We start from the raw sequence: 20,710 nt of genomic DNA on the forward strand, positions 1-20,710 counted from the left end.
ATGCAGTGGTTAGAGTACAGTACTGCAGGCTACTTCTGCTGCCTGCTGGCTGCCTGCAATTTGGCAGTTTAAATCTCACCAGGTTCAAGGTTGACTCAGCCTTCCATCCTTCGGGAGGTCGGTAAAATGAAGACCCAGATTGCTTGGGGCAATATGATTGTTGGGGGTAAACTGCTTGGAGAGGGCTGAAAAGCACTGTGAAGTGGTATATAAGTCTAAGTGCTATTGCTATAGTAAGTCTTTGTCTGTGACTTACAACCACAACTGAGCCCCAAATTTTTTTGTGGCTAAGTGAGACATTTGTTAAGTGAGTTTTGCCCCATTTTACGACCTTTCTTGCCACAGGTGTTTAGTGAATCAGAGCAGTTGTTAAGTTGGCAGCACGGTTGTTAAGTGAATCTGGCTTCCCCATTCACTTTGCTTGTCAGAAGGTCACAAAGGTTTTATCACGTGACCTTGGGGCACTGCAACCATCATAAATATGAGTTCAGTGGCAAGCATCTGAATTTTGGACATGTGACCATGAGGATGCTACAACAAGTGTGAAAAATAGCCATAAGGCACTTTTTTTTAGTAGTGTTGTAATTCTCAACAGTCTCTAAATGAAAGTTGAGGACTACCAGTATTAGAGAAAAATACTAACAAAGGGGGTGGGTGGGTGGGAAGCAGGGGTGGGTTCCTGCCAGTTCTAACCTCTTCTATAGAAGAGGTTCCAGAAATCTACAGTGTCGTTTAGAACCGGTTCCAGCTCCCTCCCCCCGCCCGTCCGCACATCATCAAGATGAAGAGCAAGAGGAGGAATTCTGGGAGTTGAAATCCACAAATCTTAAAGCTGTCAAGATTGAACACCCCTGGGGTTTTTTTCTAAAGGGTTAGGGGTGCAAGGGTCTTGAAACTTGACAGCTTTAAGACTTGCGTGCTTCAAATGCCAGAGTTTCTGAGCCAACATTTTGGTTGCTAAACAAGAGCGTTGTTAAGTGAGTTTCACCACATTTTACAAGTTGGCCATGCCCACCCAGTCACATGACTGCCAAGCCACTCCCACTCAGTCACATGGCTGGCAAGCCACTCCCACCTGGTCACATGGCTGGCAAGCCACTCCCACAAAGGGGGCCACACCTACAGAAGAAGTTCTAAAAAACTTTGAAACCCACCACCGGTGGGAAGCTATTTTTTTACTGAATGAAAGTATGTCACTCTTTCTCCTGCTATTATAGGAACTATTTTCACTTACCATATTTTGACAAGAAGCCTTGTATTTATATCAAGAGTTGGTGGCAGGACCAGAGGCGACGTCTGTACAATTCAAATATCATTGATAAGATTGCAGACAAGCTGGTGAGTTACTGCAATGGAAATAGGAGGATGAGAGGAAGAGGGGGTTACGTTGGAATGTAAAGTCTCTGGAATCGTCATCATCATCTCCTTTTAATGATCCCATAATCTCGTGATGGCGAAACTATGGCATGAGTGCCCGAAGTGGCACATGGAGCCATGTTGCCTGGCATGGGCGGCATCAGTCGTTCCTCTTCTGGGTTTCTGGCATGCCTGTGCACACACTGATCAGCTGGCCTTTGTGCATGCAGCAGTACAGGACACTGGAAGAAGCTGGTCTTCTGTTTTCCAGCGTGAGCATGTGCTTCCAGCTAGCTAACTGGAAGACTTGCCAGCTGGAAATCAGAAGTACATTTTTGGGGGGCCCTTGCATGCCCCTTGGGCAACTCCTCTTCCTAGTCGCGCACAAAGTACTCCCTTTTTGGCATTTGGTGCCACAACCCGCGCATTCGCCATCACTGCCATAATCCCTTCTGGGGTGGAGTCTGGCCAAATGAATGGAGCTGAATGTTTACTGGGCAGATGCCCTTCCTGTCATCAATGCGGAATTTTGTTCAGCAGATATATTCCCATTGTGCCCAGAGAGAGAAATATCTGCCTCTACCTAGGATCAAACTCACAGCCTCCTTATGGTGAGGCAAAAGCTCCACCTCTAGGCCACCGCACCACTCAAAATGCCTCTGGAATGATGGGTGCAAATCTCCCATTGTAGCTCTGCCTACTGAGAAATCACTTCTGCTCCTTTAGGAAGAAGGCCTCAATGATGTGCATGAGATGATCAAGACTGAAAAAACGTACCCAGAGCGCCGTCTCCGAGGAGTGCTGGAAGAGCTGAGCAGTGGATGTCTGTAAGTAGGAAAGGGGTTTAGGGATGCTGATGAAGCTACCTTTCTTTCCAAGGGATTAGGCCTCTTGAGGCTCTTGATTCGAATAATTGGTGAGGTTTATCTCCAAGATGGCTCAGCGGTTAAAGACATTGAGCCTGTCAGCTGGCAGCCCATGTTCAAGACCCAAGCGCCATACAACAGGGTGAGCTCCCATTACTTATCTCAGCTCCTGCCCACCCAGCAGTTTGAAAGCCTGCAAATGCAAGTAGATAAATAGGTACCACTTTGGTAGGAAGGTAACAGCATTCGGCGTATAATCGTGCTGGTCACATAACCATGGAAATTGCCTTTGGATAATGCTGGCTTCCTCAGCTAAGAAATGGAGATGATCAATGCTACTTAGAATCAGATATGACTGGACAAGGGAATTTTTTTCCTTGACATAAAAAATTGCCGTAAAATCATTGTGTATTGTCTAGATTGGTCTTGTTTTGATGGATTCAAACAATGAACTGAATTTTAGTTCATCTTCTCCAAATCATTCCTTCTTATGAAGGTCTGAGTAAAGTAAGGGAGGTCAGCCACTTTGCAGAGGCTGTTTTTGCAGAGACTAATCAATTTCCATCCATCTATCCATGCATCTACCCATCTATACATTAATGTTAAAATAGTCAAAAGGCTTTTGGCAAATACATAGAATTGTTAGTCAATTAGCCGTATTGGCTTCTAAAAAAAACCAACTTACAATACTCTGTATATTGTTGCTTTTCATCTGGAAATTCTAGAATATTAATTAATTGTGCACAGATTTAAAATTTATTTGCAAAGGCTCTAAGAAGGAAAGATACTTACTACATCTTTCATGTGTTTCTTGTAACAATGGCTTGTTATTTTGGTTCTTTAGAGAAATTTAATCTCTCCTTTCTCTTTTTTCCTCCAGTTTTAGCTTTTAGTATCAAATTCTGAAATTTTGAAAGTATTGTACCATTTCAAAATTAATTTTATTTGAAATACCCTCTTTTATAAAATACAAAAACTAGTGTCTAATTAAACCTTAATTAAGTATGTTTATCTTATGGGATATAAAATATTGTCAACGGTTTCTAAGAGCAGAAAATGATGCTATCTTGGTACATAATAACTACAGCCTGGCATTTGGGAAAACAGGGAAACTCCAAGGAAAAAAAAAGCAGAAAGGAAGATCTATGTGTCCCATTCCACAACTGTTTTTTGTTTCTATCTACTAGTCATGCACTCCCTTACCACCACCACCCTCATTTTCTATCACCAATAAATTTGGTGAGAGGCCCCTTTTCTATTCAGTAATCAAAGATTAAAAGATAAAAGTTAGAGGACTGAATTTTGTGGTCTCAATTCTCTCTTTTTTCACAATATCCTCTTTCCACAGGAGATTTGTGTCTCTCTCCAACAAAGATCACAACCATTCATCCCGCACACGTCTGGACCGAGAAAGGCTGAAATCCTGCATGCGGGAACTGGTGAGCTAGCTAGCTTGCTTGCTTCCTTTCTTCCTTCTTTCCTTCTTTCTTTCCTCTCTCCCTTTCTTTCTTTCTTTCTTTCTTTCTTCTTTCTTTCTGTCTATCTGTCTTTCTTTTGTTTTTCTTTCTTTGTAATGCACAAAACATTTCATAGTGCATTGTCAAGACACTGGGTTTGAGATTCTACTAAATGATTCATTTGAATCATGGTGTTTTATAACAACTGGGCATCATCCACATAGTGTATATATGGTACCTTACCTATAATCATTGGATAGTTGAATAAAATAGGCCAGAAGGTCAAGCATTCTACATTGTAGGGCCTGAGAATCACTCTCTCCTCCCTCATAATAGAGCCTTTATTGTCATTGTACATGATGTACACAACGAAATTGGTTTTAGTCTGACTGGTGCAATCCATGACAAAAAATACAAACAACATAAATAGCATAAAGAAAAATCCCTATGCAAGTAATTAGAAAAAAAGAAAAACTAGTAGTACATTTCCATGTGTCCATGGAGTGATTATGATTGTGTTTAAGAGTCTAATGGTGACTCAAAGTTGCTTACAGAAATATAAAAATCTCATATATAAAATACTAAAACTAATAAAGGAGAATAATCTTATCATAAATTAATAAATAAAATAACGCCTTACCCTGGTGAGAACACATCACACAAGCCATTTAATGAGCTCCATCCCGCTCTGTGTTTCCCAGACCCGCTGGCAGAACCAGGTCTTCAGCACCTTCTGGAAGAGTGTTATGAGTGGGGGGCATTGTAATCTCTTGGGGAATGATGTTCCAGAGAGCCACCATGGAGAAGGCCCTTCTTCTGGGTCCCACCAGGTGTATCTCCCTAGGGGATGGGACCCACAACATTCCTTGTCTCCCCACTCTGGTGGGTTTGGTAGATGTGACTGGCAAGGGACATCTCTCAGATAACCTGGTCTCAAGCCATGAAGGGTTTTAAAGGTGACAACCAGCACCTTAGATTGCACCTGGAAGCAGATTGGCAACCAATGCAGCTCCCGCAGGAGAGGTGTGCACAAAACCATGTGGACCACTGCCTTTTGCAGCCTTTTTTTCTTGTCTTTCAATCTCATTTCTTTTTCTCTGCTTCTTCTTTCACTGTATAGGAAACGATGGGCCAGCAAGCTAAGACCATGAGATCTCAGGTGAAGAAGACCACTATCAGGGACAAGTTGAAGCAATCCCAAAACTTTCTACAAAAGCTGCGGTTCCTTGCAGATGAGGTGAGATGAAATTTCATTCATTCATAACTTTATCTCCCTTTATATGTACACCTTAACTTAACCCTGGGTGTCAAGAATGACTTAAGTCCGCAGTGCTTAGAGAGGCCTGTTCCTTGCAGTACTATTTTCATTTCAATCAAGGAAGGAAATAGCTGCAGATTTGATGGTGCAACATCTGTGTTATGGGGACAGCTGCACCAACACTTCAACCATCTGTCCTGAATAGGAAGGATGATCTGAGTGTCTATGGAGATTCTTGGGCATCCAGGTCATGGTTATCCTGAAAGTGCTTTTCCAAAGTCAGTTGGATTTTGTTTGTTTTTTCCTTGAAGGCATTTTACTTCTCCTCCAAGCAATTTCTTCGGTTCTGACCTAATGTTTTGTTGTATAAGAAGAAGCAGCTGGTAGAGTGATCATGTGGGGCGTTTTAGATTGTGAGCCAAGGCAAAGCAATGACTCCATTTACACATGAAAGAAGCCCAACGGATGATTTGGGTGACTGAGTGGGAAATCCACCTTAGAACAAGGAAAGTAGCAATTCCCAAATGTTTTTGATCTCTAGCAGAGTCCCATATTCACAGTTGAAATAAAGAAATGGATTCAGTCAGAGATGGGTTGCTAATTCTTTTACTTGTCAGCCTCTGCTTTTCTGCTGCTTTGGCTGCCATTGAAACGGGGAGGGGGGGCATGGTATTTGGGGGGGTTTACTAATTGTGCTGGAGGAAGGTCCTGGAGCTGTGCTGCCTGTCGGACTGCGCATGCAGAGGAGGTTCCCGCCAAGGCCAACGGCACCGACATTTCATCTAGGTGATGCCTTTCGAAGTTATCTCACAACTGACACTTGGGAGAATTATGATTGGACTGCAACTGGGATGCCAAGGGGTGGGGAATGGGTTATTTTATATATCACTCGCTTTCGCGCCTAAATAATCAGTCTTCACTTTGCTACGCTTCTAATCATTTATAATTAGTAAAAGTACACTTGATTTCTATCAATGGAGTCTCGTGGTCTTCTTTCCTAATTACTCAATGAAGAGGTGCTGACATTACTACTGGTTCGAGGGCGCTCCTGTGCTCGCTCCCCCCCCACACGCAACACTTCTGTGCATGTGCAGAAGCTTCTGCGCATGCACAGAAGCATCTGGGTTGGTGGGCGGAGCCTCCCGCCGCTGCTACAACCAGTTCAGCCGAACTGGCAGCAACCCACCTCTGGATTCAGTGAAGGGTAGGTTCTTGGTTCATCATGCCCAACAATCCCTGTCTTTCTCCTCTCTGCCTGTCATTTTCAGCCTCAGCACAGCATTCCTGAGATCTTCATCTGGATGATGAGCAACGGCAAGCGCATAGCCTATGCCCGCATCCCCTCCAAGGACATCCTCTACTCCATTGTTGATGAGGAAACAGGCAAAGACTGTGGAAAACTGAAGACGGTTTTCCTCAAGGTGACTTAGCGTGTCTTTCTCTAGCTGACTAACATTTTGTTTTCTGCGGTAGATGGGGAACGAAGAAGCGTGATATGAGAAGCATGTGTGGGGAAAAAAAGAATGGAGGGAATATAAATTTTCCAGGATATCATGATCCTCCTTATCTACAGATCCCCCTTGTCTGTAGTCTGAAGACAACAAGGGCGGAAGTGGCCCTGTGCTTTCAACGCAGTTGTATGAAACAGAATTTCAGTTGAAGCTTTTCACAACCCAGAATTGTTTTAGAGTTTCATTGTGTAATATGTTAGGAACATGAGAAAAACATCAAAGAGAGAAAAAAAGAAGAAAGAAAGAAAGAAAGAAAGAAAGAAAGAAAGAAAGAAAGAAAGAAAGAAAACTGGCAATTTTCCATAGACCAGGGGCGTCAAACTCAAGGCCCAGGAGCCACCTTGGAAACAGCAAAGGACCGGCCCTGCGGTACCTCTGCCAGCAAAAACAGAGCACAGGAGGGTCGCCCGTGGCTCTCACAAGCTCCGTTTTCACTGGGACAGGGGTCCAAGTGGCCGTCGCAGCCGAAATGGAGCTCAGCAGCCCATTTTCACTGGCAGAGTATTTGGGCCGCCACAGGCACCCCTGACATGACTGACATTGAACTGGCCCTGTCCCCCCTGGCCGCACTCTCACACACACACAAAGTCATACACAACTCTGATGTGGCCCTCAATGAAATTGAGTTTGACACCTCTGCCATAGACTTCGCAGTTTGTTTCTGCAATTCAGAAGAAAGGATCCAAGTTATTTCTGCTACAACAGGCTGGTTCAGCATTCAGCAGGGAAGGCAAAGCCTGATCCATATATTGAAAAAAAGAATGTTTTGAAATTGGATATTTGTGTTTTTCCAAATCCAGAACATTTTAACCATTGAAACAATATATAAATTTGATAAACCCAAAATGTTAAACCCTGTTTAATTGTGCAGTTTACTTTTGAGCATTTAAACATATAAGAAGCCTTTTTTTTTTGGAAAAAAAAAAAGAAATCAACCCAGTGTTCTTGGATTACAGCTCCAATCATTTCCAGCCAGTTGCAGATTTAATGGTTTGCTAGTATTTTTTTTTTAAGCTTTGGATTAAATAATAGTGTTTTTGATAACTTCATGAGTTTCAGAACTCAAAAATAGGAATAAATGGGAACGATTCTGATAGAATGATGGAAACACAACCTGTTTCTCTTCTTTGACTCATCTTTTCTTCAGTTACCTGGGAAACGGGGATTTGGACCAGCTGGCTGGACTGTACAAGCCAAAATGGAAGTTTATTTGTGGCTAGGACTCAACAAACAGAGAAAGGATTTCCTCAGTGGTCTACCCTGCGGCTTTGAGGAGAAGAAACTTCCTGCGGGACAAAATCTCCTAACTTTCCCACCCATCACCCTCCTCTATACTAGTAAGAAAGTATCCCCTTTGTTTTGGGTGAGACGGGGAGTAGAGACACAAGGCACAGGATTTCTTCTCCCACAACATGGGGAAAAAGATCTGTCAGAGTAGCAGTAGCAATAGCAGTTAGACTTATATACCGCTTCATAGGGCTTTCAGCCCTCTCTAAGCGGTTTACAGAGTCAGCATATCGCCCCCACAGTCTGGGTCCTCATTTTACCCACGTCGGAAGGATGGAAGGCTGAGTCAACCGTGAGCCAGTGAGATTTGAACTGCTGAACTGCAGATAACAGTCAGCTGAAGTGGCTGCATTACTGCACTCTAACCACTGCGCCACCTCGGTTCATTGTCTGAGATAAAATGATGTCCGTCCCCCCAACAGTTCCAGACTCAGAGGTCCCTGGGATGGATCTTATTTTGGCATTAGCTGCTTCAATGTTACTAGATTAAGTGAATGTGGGACGGTGTTTTTGGGCACTTCACAGCTCCCTCTTCCAATGTTCTGTTGCATCTCTTCCATAATTTGCATTCTGCTTAATACTGTAATGAGGTTATATCTGAGAGTAGATAATCATAGCCTGATTTTTCTAGGTGTTAATTTTGAAAATGGGACCCAGGTTCAAAGCAAAGGCCTATTGAAAAATGATTTCATTCTTTCTCCCCCCCCCCCCCAAAATCTAATTCTGCATCTGTCTTCCTTAATCTTCATTCTTTCCATCACAGAGAAACAAGTCTTCCAGCTCCGAGCCCACATGTACCAGGCCAGGAGTTTGTTTGCCGCAGACAGCAGTGGCCTTTCTGACCCTTTTGCCCGGGTTTTCTTTATCACTCAGAGTCAATGCACCGAGGTAAGATGGCAGCTGCCTGACTCGAGAAGTGTTGTTGCAGGTCAGCCTTTTCCACTCCTTGTCCTCCGGGTATGCTGGGTTACAATTCCTATATACCATATGTTTTGCTCCAAAAGACGCGCCTGGCCATAAGACGCACCTAGGTTTTGAGGAGGAAAAGACAAAAAAAAATATGAATACAGAGCACCGTCTCACTGTGAATATGGAGCGTCAAATGTGAAGCAGCAGCGTAGTGAGGACACGAGGCGGAGCCTAAAGGGACCACTATGGATAGGTGTCCTCTCATGTGCCAGCTCTGCCTATTGACTCCTGCACTGCGGAAAAGAGACGGAAGAAGCGGGGTTCAGCACTGTAAAAGGACCCCACCTCCGTGGCCCAGCTGCTATTCACCACATTCGCTCCATAATATGCACAAACATTTCCACCCATTTTTTTGGGGGGGGAGTGTGTCTTATGGAGCAAAAAATATGGTACTCCATTGGACACATGATAGCTCTGTTATCCTAGGGTAATGGAGGTTATAGTCTACCACATCTGGGAGGTGCAGGGTGTAGAAATTCTGTTTTAAGTAATTTTTCAGGGGTGTCTGAAAGGTAAAAAAGGTGAGGTGATACCTTCATGATCAAAACATTGCCTGCTTTTTACATGCATCAACTGTGCAACACTATAGTCTATGCCAGAATTTCAGAGTGTCTTTGCTTGGTAGTTGCCTGACGGTGTGCAGAACATGTGTGTCAGATGCTGTTCCATGTTATTGGCTACATAGTCAATGGTGGGGGGGAGTTCATCCATCCATTCATTCATTCATTCATTCAATTTCTATAGCTGCCCATTTCAGTCAGTGAATCTGGGCGGCTTACCATTCAAAAAATATATTCCAATTAAAACACTAACAACATTTTCAAACAATAAAAACAATGTACTCATTCATCCTTCTAAATCCATAAATAACTTAGGACTAATTATTTATCTTTGTACATAATTTCTCTTATGTATTCTTTCTTCTGCTCTATGATGAAAATTAGAAGTCCTGTTTCATGGTGCTCCAGCATTGTCAACTCTGGTGCAGCACTGCATGCCATTCCCATGTCATCATAAAATCCCTGGTGGTTTTTGACTGATCTACTAGATCCAACACTGGGCATGCAGTGTGTCATTTTTATAAAGCAATATCATCTGGTTTGGTGAAGGAAATAGCACCTCCTTCATGGAACACCCTCCTCAAAGAGATTCAGACAACCACCCAATCCTACTGAGCTTTCATGAAGGTCCAATAGACCTGGCTTTCCCCCAACCCCCAGTTGTGAATGTAATCTCCTGTGGGGTGTGTGGGTGTAATATATGGATCAGGCATTTATTATAGTGACTCAGAGTTCTTCTTTTAACGTACGTATGTTGCTGCTATTGTTATTATGGTAAGTGAATAGTCACATAAGTTTTTTGTTACATTTGTTATATTTATGCTGATAAATAAATAAAGGGAGACTAGTATAGATCTATTTCAAGCTATATTGGGTTAGGCAAAGGCAACAGTAAAAAATATTGGGTTTCTGTCATGATGGACTCTTGTGACAAGCCGATTGACAGAGAATGGAAACAGTTAGCTTCCTCCCATAATTGGGGCATACCAGGGGTTGTGACTTTAAATATATATATATATATATATATATATATATATATATATATATGTATGTATGTATGTATGTATGTATGTATGTATGTATGTATGTATATGTGTGTGTATGTATGTATGTATATGTATGTATATGTATATGTATGTATGTATGTGTGTGTGTGTGTATGTATGTATGTATGTATGTATATATATATATATATATATATATATATATATATATATATATATATATATATATATATATATATATATATATATATATATATATGTTTTCTGAGGTTTTCACGGGTGTTAGTATGTAGGTCTCTAGTTGTTCGGGTTTTCTCCCGCGTAGAATTGGAGATGTCTTGGCGACGTTTCGACGAAGTCACATTCGTCATCTTCAGGCTGCTGCTGACTACTTCAGGTTTGGTGTTTCCAGGAGTAGTGGAAGTAGTGGTAGTCTACTCCTGGAAACACCAAACCTGAAGTAGTCAGCAGCAGCCGCCTGAAGATGACGAATGTGACTTCGTCGAAACGTCGCCAAGACATCTCCAATTCTACGCGGGAGAAAACCCGAACAACTAGAGACATATATATGTATGTATGTATGTATGTATGTATGTATGTATGTATGTATGTATATGTATATGTTGTATTCGGGTCTTTTCCCCTGTAAGATTGAGATTGTCTTGGCAATCTTTCAGCGAGATCTCACTCACCATCTTCAGGCTGGGTTTTGGGCTTAAAGTGTGATCAGAGCTGCCATCTTTCTATAAATCTTGGTGTGTGTGTGTGGAGTGCTGGCTTTGTTTCAGTAAATGGAATGATTGGTTGTGTGGTTGTATCATGACTGATAGATTGGTGCTGATTGGTGCTGGCTGTGTGTCCATTGTTGTTTTGTCTTGTAATGGCCTGGGTAGTAGGTGGGGCTCATTTGTTGATTAGGGCTGGTTTCCAGATGTCTGGTAGGCGGAGGTATTGTCACGTTTATTCATGTTGTGGGGGTGTTTCTCTATTCTGATAGCTTCCATAATTATTCTCTTGTTGGAGTGTTCTGTTTTGAAGATTAACCTGGTTCCTTCAAAATTAATTTCATATTCCTGTAGCTTTAAGGTGTTGGGAAGGCAGGAAGTTTTTTCTTTTTTTCTGACTGCGTTCTTGTGTTCTGCGATGCGTGCATTTATTCTCCTGTTTGTTTGCTCTATGTTGCAGGGCAGATTTTGCATGGTATTTGGTCTATGAACCAAAAAAAAAAAAACCTGATTGAAAAGGGGATCAGAATGCTGAGCTTGGTATAATAACCTTACATTTCAAATTCAAAACAAAGTGAATGATTTCTGTTTTATATTAACAAACAAAAACCCATCCTGTAGAATGGAAGCCAAAAGAAGGTTTGTTGAGATGAAGAAGAGGTATTGGACCTCTTTAATTCTTTGCTACCTCCACCCACAGGTCTTGAATGAAACACTCTGTCCTACCTGGGACCAACTGCTGGTGTTTGACAATGTTGAGCTATATGGGGAAGTACATGAGATGCGGGATGACCCTCCCATTATTGTCATTGAAATCTATGACCAGGATACAGTGGTAAGAGAAGACTGAGGCCCAGTGAGGCAATTGATCCCCAATGTCCATAAAATGAGACAGAGGTGGTTTTTTTACGTGTCTTATATAAATTCAGAAGCCTCCAGTAAGAATGTCTCCTCATATCCCTCAAGATTATCATTATATATTTGTAATTAGTATATATTATCATTATATATTTCTTAATATAATGTAATATACTGCTCTTAGACAACTAAACTAGATAGTTAGCAGCAGGCTTTGGTCCAGGATCTTGCTTCTTTTAACAGCCCCATAATCCCTTGCGAGGTGGAATCTGGGCAACTGAATGGAGCTAGCAGCGTGTTTACTGGCTGGATGCCCTTCCTGTCGCCAATGTGGAGATTTGTTCAGCAGATATATCCCCATTGTGCCAAAGAGAGAGAAATATCTGGCCTCTACCTAGGAGCGAACTCATGGCCTCCTGATTGTGAGGCGAGAGCTTTGCCTCTAGGCCACCACACCACTCCAGGTCCAGGATCTTGCTGTTTGTCTAAAAATGTTCATCAGTGAGAAACAGCATCACTCCTGCACTGCTGTCCCCATATGCATTTTTCCTAGGTAAATAGTAAGCATTTATTTTTGAGGCTGAGACAAAAAGAGTAGTTTGCCTGGCTACTTTAATCCTGAACTTTTCATCTACTATTTTTTTCCCCCTGAGGGTGGACTGGAGATCAGGATCTCATAGTCTTTGCCTTGATGTTTTGAACACAATTTTCAACTGGTGGGTACTCAGCAGTGGCTCTTTGGAGACCCTGGGAAGGATTAAGATGCTGATTTCTGTGTATTTTCAGGGGAAGGCTGACTTCATGGGACGGACATTTGCCAAACCTGTGGTAAAGATGTCAGATGAGGAATACTGTCCTCCACGTTTCCCGCCTCAGTTGGAATATTACCAGATCTACCGGGGTAACTCAACTGCAGGAGACCTGCTGGCTGCCTTTGAACTCCTTCAGGTAATGGAATGAACAGTGGTGTTTTAGAGTACAAATGGATAGTATCGGGCTTGAAACCTCATTAGGCAAATTAAAAGATTAATAGAGTTGGAAAGGGTCTTGTAGGTCATCTAGTCAAACCCCGCGCTCAAGCAGGAGACCCTACACCATTTCTGACAGATGGCAGTCCATTCTCTTCTTGAAAGCTTCCAGGGATGAGCTTCCCATAACTTCTGAAAGCAAGTCTTCCATTGGTTGATTGCTCTCACTGTCAGAAAATGTCTCATTTCCAGATTGAATCTCTCCTTCTTCAGATTCCATCCATTATTCCTTATCTGGCCTTCAGGGGCTTTGGAAAATAGCTTGATCCCTTCTTCCACCCCCTCAAATATTGAAACATGTCTCACCTAGTCCTTCTTTTCACTAGACTAGCCATGCCCAGTTCCTGCAACCGTTCATCGTACGTTTTAGTCTCCAGTCCCCTAATCATCTTGGTTGCTTTTCTCTGCACTTTTTCTAGAGTCTCAACAACTTTATATAGTGTGGTGACCAAAGCTGGATGCACTTTTCTAGATGTGGCCTTACTAAAGCTTTATAGAATGATATTAGTACCTCACTTGAACTTGATTATATCCCTCTGTTAATACAATTTAGGAGTGCATTGGTTTTTTTGGCTGCGGCAGCACACTGCTGGCTCATATTTAACTGGTTGTCCACCAAAACTCCAAGATCCCTCTCACAGTTACTACTATTAAGGCTGGTTTCACCCAGTCTATATGTGTACTTTTGGGGTTTCTTGCCTAAGCGTTCATTTGCGTAAGTGTTCAAAATGCATTTGTTTCAGAGTTAATTTGGGTGTAAAACATTCTGGATGAGGGAAGTGGATGGGACCCAAATTGGGATGGGAGTTGTCCCCTGCCCTGTCTGAGATATTTAGGTTTAGGTTTAGGTTTCGTTTTATTTATATGCCGCCCTATTCCCAGCGGGACTCAGGGTGGCTCACAAACCCAAGAGGGGAAGGGAAATACAAGAACTACAAATACAAGCATTTAAAATAATCAACAGACATACAATCGAGAGGGGAAGGGAACTCATCAACCCCAGGCCTGCCGACACAGCCAGGTTTTAACGGCTTTACGGAAGGCCTGGAGAGAGGTGAGGATCCGAATCTCTGTGGGGAGTTCGTTCCAAAGGGCCGGCGCTGCCACAGAGAAGGCCCTCCCCGGGGTAGTAGCCAGATGGCATTGACTGGTAGACGGAACCCGGAGGAGGTCAACCCTGTGTGATCTAATGGGTCTTTGGGAGGTAATTGGCAGCAGGCGGTCTCTCAAGTACCCAGGTCCAATACCATGAAGGGCATTTATTGGTAGCGTTTCATATTCTCTCCTAGCCCCCTCATCTCAGTTAAAAATATGATGGATTTGGACAACAAAATCTGCTTACTTGTCTCACTGGATAAAATAGGGCATTTGTGAAAGAACAAAAAACAAAATAACTAAGTAATACTTGTTATCAAGATAACTCAAACTTTTCTGAAGATGGATTGCACAGAGTAAGCCCTACAAATGGAACCCTCATAGGACAGGATCTTATAAATATGAAATGTTGTTTTATTTCTGAAAATGGACATTTGCTTTTCCATCTTTTTTTTTACTTGAGAATAGGGTTTGTTTCATGGATCTCCCTATTTCTCTCTTCCCCTGTCCCTCTATCATATCTATTTTCTTAGCTTCATTATAATTAAAAAGGCAGATCTTGCTGGCAGTCACCAATCATTTGTGCTACAAATTAAGATGCTTCTCAAATTGTCTAAGATTGAACAAAATACTTGTTGTTATGCCTTTCTGTCTTTTAGCTCAAGGATCTATTTTGCATCACGCATTGTTTATGACTTGTTTCTTTGCTTTTGCATCATTTGTTCTTTCCCCCATAACAACTATGCCATTGCTTGTTACCAGATTTTTTCATCCTTCAATTAACTTCTTTGAGTCCCAGATAAAATGTTGTAATTGGATTTTCTAAATTAGCTAGAAATGAAGCAAGAAGCACTAATGTAATTTCCCTAAAACAGAACACTCCCTCCTTCCCTCCCTCCTTCCCTCCCTCCCTCCCTCCCTCTGTGTGTGTGTGTGTGTGTGTGTGTGTGTGTGTGTGTAAGAGATAATCTAGACCCCCAAATCATAGGAAACATATAAATGAAAAAGTACCTTCTTCACAGACGATTCATCATGCTTGCAAAGATTAAGCTAAAAAAATAGAATCTCTCTCATATCAGCCTTCTATCTTCCAGATTGGACCCGCTGGGAAATCAGATCTGCCTCCCATCGATGGACCCACAGATATGGATCGGGGTCCCATCTTGCCTGTCCCTCTGGGGATTCGCCCTGTTCTGAGCAAATATCGAGTAGAGGTAATATGAATTCTTTTGACAATTATTGGAATTTGTAGGTATCTCTTTAGCACAAAATCCACATAGCGGACCATACTATAGGCACCCTCAGTAAACTGGTGGTTCCCTTTGGAAAACTGTTTTATTTATTAATATATTTATTTGACATTTATTTATTAAATTTTTATGCTGCACATCTCCCCTATAAGGCGATTCTGACTGGCTTTGTGAACTGTCAGAGGTATTACCATGTTTCCATGAAAATATGATATATCCTGATACTAAGCCCAATCGGGCTTTTCAGCACATGGGCTAAAATAAGCCTCCTCCCCCAAATTAGCCCCCCCCCCAAAAAAAACTACTTAAACACATATGCAGTCGGTCCCTGCCATTTCCTCCAATTGCTTCAGGAGGGGGGGAAGGGAGACATGCCCCATGCACTCATACCTAACGGTAATGGTGATGGCTGCGCAAAAAGAGTGGCCATGTCAAAAAGAGAAGCCGCAGAAGAAAGAGCAGCTGCGGGAAAAAGAGCATGCACCATGCCTCGTGCCCCACCTGCCACCCCCCCCCAAATTGTGCCCCAGCACAAGAAGCATCTTATCAGAGACTGTCAGCTCCGTTGTGTCTCTCGGCCAGTCTGTGCAGGGAAACACCTTGAATGGTAAAGAAAAACTTCTCGCGAGTGCAAGCAATTAACAACGTCTCGAAATCGTGAGAAGTTTTTTTCTTTACCACGCAAGGTGTTTCCCTGCACAAACCGGCCGAGAGACACGATGGAGCTGACAATGTCTGGTAAGACGCACATCTTGAGGCCCGCTCTGCCCCACCTGCCATGCCCCAAATTGCACCCCAGCACAAGACGTGCATCTTACCGGACACTGGCAGCTCCATTGTGTTCCTTGCTATTGTGTCCAGGGAAACACATTGTGAAAAAACCTTCTCGCAAGTTTAAGAAGTTTGAACTCGCGAGAAGGGGTTTTTTTACAACGTGTTTCCCTGAACACAATGGCAAGGAATACGATAGAGATGGAAAGATAAGACCCGTGTCTCGCTTCTCGCCGGCCCCACCTGCCAGAAAATAATAACACACACATGGTAATGGTAATGGTAATGGTAAATTTATTTATAGGCCGCCCTTTTCCCTGGGGGGACTCAGGGCGGCTTACAACAGATAGGGGGGGAAGACACACAATGACATATATAAATAACATATAATTAAAATAAAAGCAACATTCAATCATCATTCGGGTGGGGACAGACTATAATCTTTAACCCCAGGCCGGACGGGATAGCCAGATCTTGAGAGCTGTGCGGAAGGTCTGGAGGGTGGTGAGGGTACGAATCTCCACGGGGAGATCGTTCCAAAGGGTCGGAGCTACTACTGAAAAGGCTCTCCTCCGCGTAGTTGCCAGTCGACACTGACTGGCAGATGGAACTCGGAGGAGGCCCAATCTGTGTGACCTAATAGGTCGTAGGGAGGTAATTGGCAGGAGGCGGTCTCTCAAGTACCCAGATCCACTACCATGGAGGGCTTTAAAGGTGGTAAGTAGCACCTTGAAGCGCATCCGGAGATCAACAGGTAGCCAGCGCAGCTCGCGGAGGATAGGTGTTATGTGGGCGAACCGAGGTGCACCCACAATCACTCGCGCGGCCGCATTGTGGACTAGCTGAAGTCACCGGATGCTCTTCAAGGGCAGCCCCATGTAGAGCACATTGCAGTATTCCAGCCTAGAGGTCACAAGGGCACGAGTGACTGTTGTGAGAGCCTCCCGGTTCAGGTAGGGTCACAACTGGCGCACCAGGCGAACCTGGGCAAATGCCCCCCTGGTCACAGCCGACAGATGGTGATCGAAGGTCAGCTGTGGGTCCAGGAGGACTCCCAAGTTGCGAACCCTGTCTGAGGGGTGTAATGTTTGACCCCCCAGCCTGAGTGATGGAACACTAGCCAAATTATTGGGAGGGAAACACAACAGCCACTCGGTCTTTTCCCGGTTGAGTACAAGTTTGTTAGCCCTCATCCAGTCCCTAACGGCCTCAAGACCCCGGTTCATCACGTCCACCGCTTCATTGAGTTGGCACAGGGCGGACAGATACAGCTGTGTATCGTCCACGTATTGGTGGTATCTTATCCCGTGCCTCCGAATGATCTCGCCCAGCGGTTTCATGTAGATGTTAAATAGTAGGGGGGATAAGACCGACCCCTGCGGCACCCCATATGTTAGGGGCCTAGGCGTCGATCTCTGCCCCCCAACCAACACCGACTGCGACCTGTCCGAGAGGTAGGAGGAGAACCACCGTAAAACAGTGCCTCCCACCCCCACCTCCCGCAGTCGTCGCAGAAGGATACCATGGTCGATGGTATCGAAAGCCGCCGAGAGGTCAAGGAGAACCAAGATGGAGGCATGGCCTCCATCCCTGGCTCTCCAGAGATCATCGGTCAATGCGACCAAAGCGGTTTCTGTGCTGTAACCGGGCCTGAAGCCGGACTGGAACGGGTCAAGGTAACTGGCTTCCTCCAAGGACCACTGAAGCTGGGAGGCCACCACCTTCTCAACAACCTTCCCAACAAACGGGAGGTTGGAGACTGGACGATAATTGTTAAGAACGGCTGGATCCAAAGATGGCTTCTTCAGGAGGGGTCTCACCACCGCCGCTTTAAGTGCGGAGGGGAAGAGTCCCTCCCGAAGGGAGGCGGTAACAACCTCCTGGATCCAGCCCCGTGTCACCTCTCCGCTGTTGGCAACCAGCCAGGAGGGACACGGGTCCAGTACACAGGTGGAGGCACTCACAGCTCTCATGTCCTTGTCCACGTCCCCGGGGGCAACATCCTGAAACTCAACCCAGCGATGGTCTACCAGAGTATCCTCCTGTGCCTCGGCTGGATCTGCAAAAGTGGAGTCCAGATCCGACCGAAACCGAGCAACATTGTCTGCTAAGAACTGGGCATAGTCTTCAGCCCTACCCTGCAAGGGTTCCCCCGTATCCCTCCTATTTAGGAGGGAACGGGTTATCCTAAACAGGGCAGCTGGGCGAGACTCAGCGGACGCAACCAAGGTGGCAATATACGATCTTTTCGCTGCCCTAAGTGCTCTGATGTATTCCTTGGTGCAAGTTGTTAAGAGTGCTCGGTTCGGTTCGGATCTATCGGACCTCCATAAGTGCTCTAGGCATCTCCTCCGGCGCTTCCTCTCCCGGAGCTCCTCGGTAAACCAAGGGGGCCTCCGGGATCCGCCACCTCGGAGCGGCCGTAGTGGCGCAATCCGGTCAAGGGACTCCGATGCTGCCGAGTGCCAGGCAGCAACCAGAGTTTCCACCGGACAGTGGGCGAGAGTATCAGGAATAACCCCAAGCTCCGTCTGGAACCTCAAGGGGTCCATAAGTCACCTGGGGCGGAACCACTTGGTCGGTTCCTCCTCCCTACAGTGGGGGTTTGGTCTCCGGAAGTCAAGCCTCAGTAGGCAGTGGTCTGACCACGACAGGGGTATGATCTCATTACCCCTCAGACCAAGATCACAAGTCCACTGCTCCAAGAGGAATACGAGGTCAAGCATGTGACCCGCTGAGTGGGTTGGGCCCCGAATTACCTGGGTCAAGCCCATGGCTGTCATGGAAGCCATGAACTCCCGCGCCCCATCAGAGTGTTCACCGAGCGAAGGCAAATTGAAATCCCCCAGGACCATAAGCCTGGGGAATTCAATTGCTAGCTCGGCTACCGACTCGAGGAGCGAGGGGAGGGCTGCTGCAACGCTGTTGGGAGGCAGGTACGTTAACAGCAAACCCACTTGACCCTTGAGGTCCAACTTCACCAGTAGGGACTCACACCCAACAAGCTCTGGAGCAGGTATCCTACGAGGTGCTAGAGACTCCCGGATAACAATAGCCACACCCCCACCCCTTCTCTGGGCTCTCGGCTGATGGAGCACCTGAAATCCTTCTGGGCACATCTCCACGAGGGGGACTCCTCCCTCCGGGTCCAGCCAGGTTTCAGTAATACATGCCAGGTCTGCCCTCTCGTCTAAAATTAAGTCCCGGACGAGGGGAGCCTTATGAACAACAGACCTGGCATTTAGCGACAACAGCCAGGGTCCTGATTACTCACGCCATCTGGCCTCGGAGTGGAACTCATAGGGCCGGAAGGAGGGATCTCTGTGACGTAGCGAACCCTCCTTCCCCGGTAATGGCCAGCCCTAAAGTCCCCGCCATATCTGCCCCTCCCCGTTACGACCGTAATGCTCCGGCCCACTCCCGTGTCCATGGTCCCCTCGACCACCCCAGTGACCCCCACATTCCCCGGCAGGTCCTCCGAATCAGGCATACTCATTCACTCACACAAACAGTCCCCACATAGTAGTTAAAACGTATAAAATACAATGCACACATGCACACACGCACACACCAATAACAAGGAGAAGCCCTTAATATGAGGTCAAAAGAAAATAAGACCTTGTCTTATTTTTTTGGGGGGGAGAAATATGGTATGTGGAATGAAGACATCTCTTGCCTTTATCTTCAAAAGCAAAGTTAATTACTGGGCACAGATTTACAATCTTTTGTATGTTTGTGTTTGCCTAGATTTTTGTATATATACTGTATATCCCCACATGAAGCCTTTTGTTTTCTTTTACAAGAAATAAAACCAAACAAGAGCTTGGAAGCTATAATTACATACAGTATATACAATCATGAACAAAACCATCATGGGAAACCTATGAATAGTAATTTAGCTGTGAGTGAAATAAATATCAGAGCAAGAATTTCAACAATTCAGAATATATTTTTTTTGAAACCGTTAACATTTCAGCCCTTGTTTTATAACTAAAGTAAATGGAGGTTTTCCTTTCAATGCATGCAAGAGTTTTAGGCCAACAGTATTAATTATGATGAAATTGGTCCATTATTTGTTAAGTTTCTTAAGCTTCTTGGTAAAATTTCTTACACTGTCTCCTTATATAATTGGATTCGTGTTGTTTGCATCCTTGATTTCTTTATCTTTTTGGTGTTTCCAATCGTCTAACTCAAGGGTGTCAAACTCAAGGCCCATAGGCCAGATCCGACCAATGGGGTGCTTAAATCTGGCCTGTGGGGCTGGCCTGGAAATATCAAAGTACCGGCCCACAGTGCCTCTGCCAGCCAAAACAGAGCTTGGTGAGGTGACCCATTTTTGGCCTTCCTGGCCTCCAGCAGCACTATAATGACCAAAAATGGGCCGTACAGATACCCCCTGAGGGTCCTGTGTGACCTGTTTTTGGCCTCCCCAGCTTCCAGCACCACTCTGCTGGCCAAAAACGGGTTGCATGGAGACCTCATGGGGCCTCCACACAGCCTGTTTTTGACCAGATTCCAGCAGGTTCTGACCTGTTCTGGAGAACCGGTAGTGGAAATTTTGAGTAGTTCGGAGAACCAGCAAATGCCACCTCTGGCTGACCCCAGAGTGGGGTGGGAATGGAGATTTTGCAAGATCCTTCCCCTGCCATGCCCACCAAACCACATCATGCCTACCAAGCCACACCCATAGAACCGGTATTTTAAAATTTTGAATT

The 20,710-nt window shown here is 44.7% G+C and overlaps 1 protein-coding gene across 1 annotated transcript in view; it reads left to right on the forward strand.

Annotated features, from left to right (window-relative positions):
• Nucleotides 1-20,710, forward strand: part of OTOF (otoferlin) — a 191,155-nt gene that overhangs the window by 130,815 nt on the left and 39,630 nt on the right. Inside the window, exons 18-27 of the mRNA XM_032216294.1 lie at nt 1,218-1,338; nt 2,083-2,183; nt 3,571-3,661; nt 4,800-4,916; nt 6,206-6,358; nt 7,596-7,785; nt 8,499-8,623; nt 11,694-11,828; nt 12,638-12,799; nt 15,069-15,188. Coding sequence (XP_032072185.1) covers nt 1,218-1,338; nt 2,083-2,183; nt 3,571-3,661; nt 4,800-4,916; nt 6,206-6,358; nt 7,596-7,785; nt 8,499-8,623; nt 11,694-11,828; nt 12,638-12,799; nt 15,069-15,188 — 1,315 coding nt within the window. The remainder of the gene's footprint in view (nt 1-1,217; nt 1,339-2,082; nt 2,184-3,570; nt 3,662-4,799; nt 4,917-6,205; nt 6,359-7,595; nt 7,786-8,498; nt 8,624-11,693; nt 11,829-12,637; nt 12,800-15,068; nt 15,189-20,710) is intronic.

Source organism: Thamnophis elegans, chromosome 4 (genome assembly GCF_009769535.1).
Source record: "Thamnophis elegans isolate rThaEle1 chromosome 4, rThaEle1.pri, whole genome shotgun sequence".
NCBI lineage: Eukaryota > Metazoa > Chordata > Lepidosauria > Squamata > Colubridae > Thamnophis > Thamnophis elegans.